The 11,931-nt window shown below is 36.4% G+C and overlaps 3 protein-coding genes across 4 annotated transcripts; 2 read left to right on the top strand and 1 right to left on the bottom strand.

Annotated features, from left to right (window-relative positions):
* Positions 1–597: 597 nt before the first annotated feature.
* Positions 598–3,345, top strand: LOC126601264 (uncharacterized). The gene is made up of 3 exons (XM_050267948.1): positions 598–1,272; positions 1,364–1,464; positions 2,541–3,345. Exons 1-3 carry the CDS (start codon positions 734–736, stop codon positions 3,206–3,208), a joined length of 1,308 nt encoding a protein of 435 aa, XP_050123905.1. The 5' UTR covers positions 598–733; the 3' UTR covers positions 3,209–3,345.
* Positions 3,346–7,991: 4,646 nt separating this feature from the next.
* On the top strand, positions 7,992–8,602 carry LOC126606061 (uncharacterized). Its single transcript, XM_050273530.1, has one exon. The coding sequence runs from the start codon at positions 8,003–8,005 to the stop codon at positions 8,441–8,443; it is 441 nt and encodes a 146-aa protein (XP_050129487.1). The 5' UTR covers positions 7,992–8,002; the 3' UTR covers positions 8,444–8,602.
* Positions 8,603–9,240: 638 nt separating this feature from the next.
* LOC126602122 (WEB family protein At1g75720-like) lies at positions 9,241–11,386 on the bottom strand. 2 transcript variants are annotated; one of them, XM_050268949.1, is made up of 2 exons: positions 10,966–11,386; positions 9,241–9,966 (listed from the first exon to the last, which is right to left on the bottom strand). In XM_050268949.1, exons 1-2 carry the CDS (start codon positions 11,128–11,130, stop codon positions 9,469–9,471), a joined length of 663 nt encoding a protein of 220 aa, XP_050124906.1. In that variant the 5' UTR covers positions 11,131–11,386; the 3' UTR covers positions 9,241–9,468. The 2 variants fall into 2 exon arrangements, with proteins under 2 accessions (XP_050124906.1, XP_050124905.1); XM_050268948.1 differs by having other exon boundaries at positions 9,241–9,972; positions 10,966–11,382.
* Positions 11,387–11,931: the final 545 nt, after the last annotated feature.

The raw sequence follows: 11,931 nt of genomic DNA, 5'->3' as shown, positions 1-11,931 counted from the left end.
TTTTATCCTTCCCTTGCATCTTCTGGCCCATCGCACTCAAGTAGCCCTCAATCAACCGTTGATTGAACCGACTCGATGACAAGGTCAACCTTCTTCTCATCAAAGGTTCTACTTCTTTATTTGTACTTAAGCATAGAAGGTAATTCAGAACCGGATGCAAACGTTATGATAAATTTTGCTAAATCATGAGTTCTTTTATATGAATCATTACGTGGTGTTATTATTTCATTCAAATTATTATATGATGTTATTATTTCACTTAAATTATAATATACATGTATATCTTTTTAATTAATATATATCTTAAAAATAAGATATGTTTATTCTATCATCTACTCACATTATATAGCACAAAAACTAATAACACTATGTGACAATGTTATTACACATAGTAATGTTATGAAGATTAAATTTGTAAACAAAATTTGCAAACTAAATATTACATCATCAATAGGAATGAGCACATTTATCAATACTTAAGTCAATAATCCAATTATCGACTTTCATGTTATTTAATTTACAAATTTAGTCTCACTAATATTACTATATATAGAAGTTTCTCCAAACCCTCATGTGCGCTTTTGCCTTTAGTTAATTACCAATCTAGGAACCATCTTCCACTACACAAATCTCCTTTACCCACTCTCTCTTTCTTCTCTCTCATACCAAAAAAACATAAATATGAAAATATCAATATCACTTCTTTAATTTCTCAGCGATCTGCCTTTTTTCTATGGCTCTCTTCACTTTTGCACCAGAGGCCACAGAGCCCAAGAAGAAGGCAACGCCACCACCAAACCCCAGGCAAAAGCAGCCGTCTTCCAACAACAAAAAGCAACAAAAACCACCACCACCGTCCTCCTCCTTCTCCTCCTCCTCCTCATGGGACCACATCAAGAACCTCCTGACCTGTAAACAGATCGAAGGGTCGAGAGTACACGACCCATCAAAAAATAATATTGTCGGTGGCGCTGCAGCCGGCCAAAGTGGAGGCTACTCGAAGCTGGGGTTGTCCTGCAGCTCCATATGCAGCTTCAGAGATGTCGTTCATGGCAACACTAGGGTCGTTCACAGAGCTGACAACTCGTCGCCCGAGAGTAGCACGCTGGGTCAGGAAACCGGGTTGCTGTCTAGGAAACCTGCGACTCGGTCAGCTAGATCCAACGGTTCTGGTTCCTCTGCTGCTTATCATACGCCATCATCCTCCAGAGGAATGCAATTCCGGAAGCTCTCTGGGTGTTACGAGTGCCACATGATCGTTGACCCTAGCAGGTAGATATAAATACATTTTTTGTTTATAAATATAGTCTAAAATACCACTTAGAGAAGGAAAAAAAAATGATATAATTTTATATGTTTACAGGTGCCCAGTTCCTAGGTCTACTATTTGTGCTTGCTCTCAGTGTGGAGAGATCTTCCCAAAGATTGAGAGTTTGGAGCATCACCAAGCAATTCGCCATGCTGGTACTACATAATCTATTTTTCACGAAATTAATCATTTTCATGCTGAGTTAATTTCCTTTAATTATTTCATGCTTTATTTATTTTATAGGCAAAATTATTTTTCTCCATGATTTATCCTTTCAATTATCCATCATATGTTAACTATTTTCTTATGTAGAAATAGTGAGTTCATATTACCTTATATATGTGATAAAGTGCACGCAACTTTGTCTCTATATATAGTTTTTAATATTTTATTGGTAGCCCCCTTTTTTAATATTGATTTAGAATATAATCTTGTTGATAAAAGTTGAGAAAAAAAAAATCAAAAGATAATATTTTTCTTCGTGCACGAGTAAAAAATTGTGCACAGTACTTAATTTACCGCAACTCTTGCATCTAGCATATAACTAATTATAAAGGCAGTCAACGTCCAAGAGTACAAAGCTACAGCTGTCCATGCACTACCAATTAAATGATCCTGATTCGTAAGGTGGCCTGTCTTAAATAATAGGGACACGATCTTATTTGTTTCCCCGTTACTGTAGTTTCTCTCTCAACAAGACAATGTTCTAAACAGTATATAACGTTGTATTATTATTAGATTAAACGTCATGTGAATAGTAACTCGTTCGTTCCATGTAGCTTTTCTTAACATTATATAACCCACTTGCCATGTCAAAACTCAATCATCAAGAGTTCACGATCCCACTGACAAGATAGATTTTTCAATGTTATAAACAATTTAACCTCTGTTAATTTTACTGTTTAATTAAATGTGACATATATTTGGTTCATATTTTAAGCACTCAATTTTAATGTTTAGTACTTTTACTTTTTAATTTTTTTATGAAATTGATGATCAACATATGCTAAAAATGTGAGTATGTGCACATCATCATTTAATGTCTAATTAGACAAAGAAATTGACCAAGAAGTTAAATTGGAACAATTGAAATATCATGTAGGGTAAAATGCAAACATTAAAACGTTATGACTGTAAAATGCAGTTAACCGTTTTACTATATTTGAAAAGGATTGCATAATATAAAAATGGGATGCAAAAATAATAATTTTTTAATTTTTTAACGGCGTAGTATCGGAGCTGGGGGTCGAAGATTCCGGCCGAAACATCGTGGAAATAATCTTCAAATCCAGCTGGCTCAAGAAAGACATCCCGTTCTGCAAGATCGAACGGATACTAAAGGTTCAAAACACGCAGCGCACGATCCAACGGTTCGAAGACTGCAGAGACGCAGTGAAGAACCGTGCGCTGAGCAGCACGCGAAAGGACCCCAGGTGCGCGGCAGACGGGAACGAGCTGCTGCGGTTCCACTGCGCCAGCATCTCTTGCACGCTCGGCGCACGTGGCTCGTCCAGCCTTTGTGGCTCCGTACCGGGCTGCGGAGTGTGCACGGTCATCCGTCACGGTTTTCAAGGCAAAGCCGGGGCGGGAGGTGATCAAGGTGGGAGCAAGGGAGTGCGGACCACTGCCAGCAGCGGTAGGGCCCATGATTCGTTGAATTGTACGGACGGCCGCAGGGCAATGCTGGTGTGCCGTGTCATTGCTGGCAGGGTGCGGCGCATTGCAGACGGTGAACCGCCGGAGGAGGATGGCTTGTCCCAACTGTCGGCAGCTGCTGGCTCCTATGATTCTGTAGCCGGATTCGCCGGAATGTATTCCAATCTCGAGGAACTTGTTGTTTATAATCCGAGGGCCATCCTCCCATGTTTCGTAGTCATTTACAAGGCTATGGAGTCGTGATTAAGGTCTTCGTTTAAGTTCTCTCATGACTTAGTTATCTTCATTACATTGTGAGTATATGTAAAGAAACTTACCTGTGTTTGGATGTTACTAAGTCAATCATATATGATGATAAATTTGAACGCTTTCCAATATAATGAGTGATTTGACTTAAAATACTTTTAAAATGGTTTCCTGTCCGTTAAAGAAAGTTCTTTTCGAGCATGCTGTATCGCCTAATTAGGTCAACCTTGCTAACTTCTACTTCTTTCTTTCTTTTTTTCTTTTCTTCACATGGTGGTGCTAGTGAGGTGAGACCAACTTATATTTTTGTTTTTCTTTAGATTATGGATTTGCTTAATGGGTTTAGCAGCTTTAGTTCAACTGCTCAACTGCAAGTGTATTTGTTAAACTGTTTTATCAAATAGGCAAGCTAGACAATTCAAAACTAGTGTATCTAGAAACTTATGCAGCTAGAAACAAATTCATTGTTATCATACCATTTCAATCGAATTATACAATGTTATGTGGAGAAACATTGTACAATAATATAATGTGGAGAAACGTCATGCAGTAATGATAAACTTGTTTCATGAATGAAGCATATAGTTGACAGATGATAATTGCATACACATGCGTCATGCGTGAGGTGTGCACAACCACTATTAACTCTCATTGTTTGGAGTGTTTATATTGAACTGTGCAAAAGCCGATTAATTTATGACATCAACGCAGTGATCGCTCATTGCAAGGTTAAAATAAGATAAGATAGTTATGGCGAATAGTATATATAATTGGAAACAAGTAGCTAGGGGCTCCCAAAAATCATGTTTAATATAATCCCCGTTGAGATTACTAACAAATCTTGCACGTAAAAACATGTTAATATTAGGTTTGTGGCAGTCCATACTGAAACTGTAAGACCATCTCCAACTGAATGAGGGTCAGATGACTCATTTTAGCTCTTTAGCCTTCTAAGAAATTAAGAGTAAACTGTCGGTTTACCCCCTGAACTTTCACCTCACTTTCAATTCCCCCCAGAACTTTTCTATTGGAAAATTAAGGACTCAAACTAATTTTTTTAGCCAATTTGCCCCCTACCGTTAGTTTTTCATATATTCCATCCATATTTCCGTTAAGTGAGATCATGTGCACAACATGTGAGGGAGTTAAGTCATTTCGCTCTTAAAAATGATTAAAAAACTGGAAAAAAAAAAAAACAAAACTTTCCCTCTATTTTTTCCCGCTAATTCCTATCCTCGATTTTATTTTTCTCTCTCATTCCTATGCATGAGAAATGACATATGGTGTTATTGTCTACAATTTTTATTTTCTCTAACAAATTAATAATTTGACAAATGCTAATGATGCTATTGTCTTCAAAGCAGTGCATTAATATAAGAAACCCTAGTCTTTTTTATGGACATGTTTCTTATATTAATGTACTGCTTTGAAGACAATAACACTATGAGCATTTGTCAAATTATTAATTTGTTAGAGAAAATAAAAATGGTAGTACATGATTCAAGAAAAAGATTAACTTAGCTACTTATGAAGACAATAACACCATATGTCATTTCTCATGCATAGGAATGAGAGGGAAAAATAAAATTGAGGATAGGAATTAGCGGGAAAAAAATAGAGGGAAATTTTTTATTATTATTTATTTTCAGTTTTTAATCATTTTTAAGAGTGAAATGACTTAACTATCCTCACATGTTGTGCACATGGTCTCACTTAACGGAAATATGGATGAAATATATGAAAAACTAACAGTAGGGGGCAAATTGGCTAAAAACATTTGTTTGAGTCCTTAATTTTCCAATAGAAAAGTTCAGGGGGGAAATTGAAAATGAGGTGAAAGTTTAGGGGGTAAACCGACAGTTTACCCAAGAAATTAATATTTTAATGAACAGTGTAGATTCATATTTCTTACCATCTCCAACCGAGGGGCCAGAGGGTCATAGGCCAAACATAGCCCTATGACAAAATATCATCTCCAACCGAGCAATAGCGGAGCCAAAAAATTTTTCTTGGGTGGGCTAACTAAAATTATTAGCATGTAATCTTATGAATTTTTTTTTTTTTGCCTACATAAAATTATATAGTAATCTACATAAAAGTAAGAACATGAAGTACTAATCCAAACAAGTTTATTAATTACTTTCCAACTAATTTTTACACAAATAAAACATGCATACAAAAAAGCAATAGAAAGACAACAAATATTATCACTTTTGTTGATAACAAGTACCCAAAAGAAAAAAAGGTTAGGGGATACCAATTCAAGTCGTGCCATAGATATATGGAATGAAATTGAAATCTTTTGTTATTATTAGAATCGATATTGTTGTTGAGCCCTTTTTATTAGTTACAAATACAAGAACCATGAAACATGGACTATTCCCATAATCTTTAACCCTAATACACAAATTCAAGGACTAAAAAAAAAATTAACCTAACAATTGAATCAAGAAATGAGTTAAATGAAGAAATGAAGAGCATACCTAGTGTTGAATTTCATTAGAAAATAATTTGATGGTGATTCATAGTTTTTCTTTTCTTAGGGTAGAGGGTTTAATTTTTTTGTTTTGAACGAATAGGGTAAAAAACATGGGGAATAGGAGAAACCTAATTATGTATTAATTTACCATTTTTACTTTTAGCCTAAAAATAATAAAATAATATATAAGGTAATAAAAGTATTATTTATAAATTAAGAAACACATTAACTAATAATTTTGGCAGGATTTAGGTGGGCTATTATACATACAATAAGCAACAACAAACTCATATATAAACTATTATACCAGCAGTTTGTTAAAATCCTCCCTAGGCTACAGCCCACTATAGCCGTGGGTGTAGCTCCGCCAGTGCAACCGAGGGTCAAAGGGTTATAGTATGGAATGTGAAGAATTGAAATAAAATAAGGTAAGATAGTATGGAATGGTGAAAAATATGTGAGAAATTGTGTAGGAAACAATTAGAAATTTAAAAAAAAAAAAAAAAAAAAACTGTCCAAAAAAAAAGGGGGTTAGCCAACTGGCTAAAGATGGCTAGCCGGTTGGCCCCTTGACCATTTTTTTGTCTTGTGGGGCCCACGAGCCATTTGACTTAGCCCTTGGTTGGAGACGATTTTCAGGCTATTTTTGGCCCTCTGACTCTCTGGACCCTTCGGTTGGACATGGTCTAAACTCCCTCCTATAGCAAGGCAGCAGATGTTTGATTAGTATTTGTAACCAAAATACTCATAAGGCCTTCCACTGTGATTATACATAGTTTGATTCTCATATTTCAAGAATATATGGATCGTGTGAAAGCACTTTTAAAATTACAGAAAATGTTTTTGAAGAAAATAGTTATTGATCATAAAAGCACATGAAATGTTTCTTACAAAAAAAAAAACATATATCAGGTGCTTACAACTCGGATTTTCATTGAGGTTAAATCTCCTCGCATTGCCTGAGGCCGAAACCTGTCAAGTGCACTAGACATCCAATGTGTATTTTAAAAAATTTTCTCATGCCCAGCTATCAGGCTAAAAATACGTTTCATCCCGAGCCCATAAACACCTATATATTATGGGTTTCAGTTGCTAACGGACTCCTAGAGCCCAAACAAACATATTTTTGTCATAAAAAAAAAAAGCAGAAGAAAGTACCAATTAGACACAATTATGATGTTGTATTTGGAACTAATTTTTTGCTTAATTTGGAATGACTTCACTTAGTCTGGTTATTAAGTTCTTTGGACAGGTGCTTAGTTCATGATTAAAACATTTTCTTTACCTTAAGGAAGAAGTACCAATTAGACACAATCATGCTGTATAAAAATCATTAGAACAGACCCTGGCCCTCACTTTTCATAACATTCTCTGAATCATCTCTCTTCACAAGCTTGTCATTTTTCCTAATAATATACTCCATTTTTTGTTTAACCATAAACAATTATTGATTATCTTCGTTTCTTTCATTTCTGCAGGACCATTTGGTGTTAATTTCCACTATCGAATATATTTGCGATGCTAGAAACTGATAGGGTCTGGAGTCTGGACCACCTGGATATGAACTTGAGCTAGAAACTGATTCGCATCTTTTGATTTTATTTGTGTTGAATTGACTAATCGAAAGGCAATGATTAGGGTTAGCTTTCCTCAGGCAAGCAGGTACCAAATATATATAGCTAGAAAATGAATGGTAAATTTTTGGCATCTCTCGCTCTCACTAATGAGCGTGAGTCAAATAATCATTTAGCTGTTTCTCATTAATTTGAAGATTACTTAGGCTTTGGATAAATGCAATCAAGCATCTACTTAGTACTAAGTGTAAGAATACTTCAATTTTACAACTTTACTACTTTAGCGTAAAATCTCAAAAGTGATTTTCAGGTCATAAAAGTGTTTTAGGAAGAAGGACCAACGAGTTTCAAACGGATGCACACCTCCTAAAACTATATATGTATTAAACCAATTATTCACTTTGAAAAGAATGAGCAAGAAGTGGACACTTAGCTTGAACAGCGTTTTAGTTAAGTTGAAGGTTAATCATATATAATTAAGGGCCTTTGTTTTGATTAATAAATCAAGGCTATCTCATCTCACGAGGACAAGTGAAGCCCATGCAAATGATTTGAGCACATGAGAACGCCATTGCATACTCCGAATGTGCATGCTCATGCTCATCATCATCATCATCATCTTTGAGACTTAAGAGAGTTTAAATTTCACAAATATATAGAATAACACCAACCCCCATGGAAATTCACACCCTCATCTCTCTCCCCCCTTTTTAAAATTTATAAGACAGACACCCTCCCATGATAGCATTTCATTTCCCGGAGGATAAAAACACAGAGAATACAATGCTGCATAATATTCAAAGAAACCACAGCTTCATTGTACAAGTAGGTCAAGAAACCCTCCGTAGCCAAAACTTAGACCCCCATCATCAACCTCCCAAGCTGAACTTGTCTGCGATGAAAATCTTCAATCGCTTCAGGAAGATAATAATGAAACTTATTTTTACTGTCCCGTCTCGATCGGCCCGCGGCACATCTCCGTCGGGAGCTACGAGCACTTCCAGGCAAAGGAACAGCAGCTGTGACAGATTTGAGCCTCCGAAGACTTCATGCAGTTCGTACTACTCGTCGCACTTGCATTATAACGAGGCCATCGCCGACTGCATCGAGTTCTTTAATAAGTCTTCTTCTGGCCAAGAGGGCAGTTTGGATGATGGAGAATTCAACGTTATGGTCTGATAGATATCATTTCGCCTGCATCGATCACAATATCACATTGTTTCTACTGGTGTTTAATATTTGCCTCATTTTTTCGTATAATTAATTTGTGATCTTAGTTTTCGTCCCAAGCCCATCGAAATAGCAAGTAATGAAACTTTGGTGTAAGGGTAAATGTTCTTATCCAGTTGCATGTTAAAGTATTTGATTTGTTTGCTATTCGTGTCTCTTAGATTGTGGAATTTGAACCTACAACGTACTGTTTCAGTTTGCTTGCGCTATATATCCCCCAATACATTCATGAAACTTAAAACAACCTTTACTAAACATATTCATATTTTCTTAATGCATGCATTGGTTTTGTTTAAATTATTTCTCATCGTATTATTTTCCCTGTAGCTGGGTTTAATTTCGAACAAATTTTCCTAAAAAGCAAAATGACTGCTGTTTCTAGCCAATTTGAGAAGAGAACTCTATGATGACTCTATCTGAACTACTCTAATTAGACAACTCTATCTGAACAAATTTTCCTTTCTTCGTCCGATGTCGCAGACTCGAAGCAATATATTGTTCCGGGCTGTCCATCTATAACTAGGTTGGTCCAGCAGCTCCAGCCCTATATTTATATGACCCATTATTGCTTTAAGCCCATTTCATTAGGGCACCTATTCAATTGCCTAAAGGATAAATTACCCTCAAATTAATATAAAATATAAAATGAAAAATGGTCCTCAGTTGAAGAATGATAAAGAAAAGGAATAACACCTTAAGGGTATCGAGCACACTAATTCATTAGGTACTCCATTGAAGGACGCTGATTTATTAAGTGATTTTTATTGAGAAATTATTGTGCGGTACTGAAACACAGTCACGTGGTATAATCAATCCACATACAACATTACAATTTCATCTTATCTCAAGCCAAATATACATAATAGATTAAAAGAACTGAAACATGCAAAATACACTTGTACAAAAAAGGGTTGAAAAGAGTTGGAATACAATCCTCTTGGAGCCAAGAAGTATGTGTGGGCATGTATGTTGCATCAAGCATAAGCAACCTGTGAGCTTCCTTTCTTCTTAGAAAAGATCCCTGCGATCAGAGGAATCATGGGCTTCTTTTTCTTTTTCGTGAGAGAATGGTGTCTTTCCAATGTTTGATCAACACCACCTTGTGCAATCATCACTTGAGACAGAGAAGGTGGATTTCCAAATGTCACATATCTTTTCTTTTGGAACTCAAAACTTTCATCTTCCTCACCAGATGCTTGTGTTTTGGTTGTAAACTTGGTCGAGTCTTCGTCGACAATCCTAACGTCTTCAATCTCCGTTTCGATGAAGTGTTTTTCGTACTCCCGTTCCTTCAGTTGCTGGAGCTCTCGCTTTGTGCGTTCGAGCTCCTGTTTTAGAGAAGAGAGGCAGTTTTCCATGAGCTCACTTTCTTGTCTGGCTTTTTGGAGGCTTTGTTTTGTGTCCTCTAGTTCTGCTCTCACAGTTCCAATTCTGGATAATGCGGGGCCATGCCCATTTTCATTTGCTTCGTTCTGCATCTATATGGATCACGTACAAAAAGAACCCATTCCATTAGCATAGAAATCAAATGGTTCCCTTAGTTGAGAATTTTTTATAAATCGAACAATGTAAAACAGCTTGGGGAGAAATTTTTAGGGTAAAGACTTTGACGTCATGTCACTTGTATGTTAAGTACACATACGGTGATCATCTTGCATTTAGGTTCATCAAAATGGACTCATGTGAAATCAAATATGCAAAAATTCTCGGTATATGTGTTTTGTGCGTATGAGTGACATGACACGAAAGTTTGTAATCAATAATATCTCTAATGTAAGAGAGTCGGACTCAGTTTGATAATGCAACAAATAGTAAAGGGGCCATGGATGCTTGCTTTGCTTGCTTGTGAGCCCTCCTAAAGTCTAAATAAACATTAGTTAATTTTTATTTAAAATAAAAAAAGGGATAGTGCAAGTGCATAGCATATAATTGGCATCTCTTGATATGAAAGCCAAAGAAGATTAGATTCCTTAATAAAGATGATCAATAAGGAATTAGCCCCTAGTGATGCTTCAGTGTTCACTTAAAATATAGAATATATCAAACTATACATTTTATAGGATCGATGGTGCTAGAATTATTTGTTTATTTAACTTTATATATTCCACCAGACATGATAATACAAGTTGTACTATGTATGATTGACTAGTTTCTAGCAGGACGAACAAAGATGTTACATTTTGTAGAGAAAAAGACTACTACGTTGAAAAATTAGATGCACGAAATTAGATACAAATTACAATACGACATGTTGACACAATACAAGATACTTAAGAAATATAATTTTATTGATTAAAATGTATACAAGTTACGAAAAATCTCAGCAATAGGACTTACATGATAGCTAAGCTAGCTAGTACAACTGTACAAGTAGTAACATTTAACCTAACTAACAACCCTAATGCAATTATCAAAGTGGTACGAAAATTAAGGGGAACATAAGTTATATAACGGATGGATGAAGGATGCACCTGTTTGAGCTGGGAGGCATAGAGCTCTCCGGCAAGAACTTTTTCTCCGAACAACGCAACTGCTTCTTTGACGGAGCGGAACGGTTGCCTTGTATCGATCTCCGCCCTCCTTGTCCTCGTCACTTGCATTCCTCCTCCTCCTCCTCCTCCTACTTCTTTCTCCATGTTCACTTTGGAAAACGTTGCACTCGGTAGGATTGGATGAATGAAAGATGGCAACAAGAATGTGCTTTTTATTTGGACAACTCCTAGTTAGAGAGAGAAAGAGAGAGAGATGGGATGGCTGGTTAGACTGACAACTTACAAGTGATTGAGGGAGAGAGAGAGAGGGATATAGGAGGGGGGAGGTTGAATTCGTTTCTTCGCGTCCACTTCACTAGATTTCTGTTAGTATCTGTGAATGCGAAAGGCGGTGGATGGATGGGTGGCTTCGTGGACTTTTAGCAAGAGAGAGGGACTCCTCGCCAAATACCCCCAACACACACACCAACAGACAAACTCCGCCAATTCCTAAGTTACCCTTTTCACTCTCGTGAACGTGGCCCAGCCCAGTCCGACCCAACCCTACTAGTATTGGGCTTTCCCACAAGATCCACAATCCACGAGCAATAATAGGGCTTTACATATCTCAGTACTTTACCGTGACATTCCAAACCAATGACGCCACATCATGTGAAAATTAAAAAAACACATGATATCGCATCCCTTCTCCCTTGTAGCAACCAACGAAGAGATGAGAGGGCACACATGAACAGTTATTTGTCACAATCATGTTCAAAAGTATAAATAATGAAGGTTAATAAAAATTTCATAATTTCAAAAGGATAATCATTAAAAGGATTACGATAAGAATCATCAATCAATAACAACAAATTAATAATATCTTAATCTCGGCCAGCTTCCTCTTCCTTTGCCTTGTGTTTTACAAAAATTAATATTTAATGGAACGGGAGAGCATATAAAAAA

This window comes from Malus sylvestris, chromosome 15 (genome assembly GCF_916048215.2).
Source record: "Malus sylvestris chromosome 15, drMalSylv7.2, whole genome shotgun sequence".
Classification (NCBI taxonomy): domain Eukaryota; kingdom Viridiplantae; phylum Streptophyta; class Magnoliopsida; order Rosales; family Rosaceae; genus Malus; species Malus sylvestris.
Note: the sequence above shows the minus strand (reverse complement) of the source record. Positions and strands in the feature narration are given on the sequence as shown.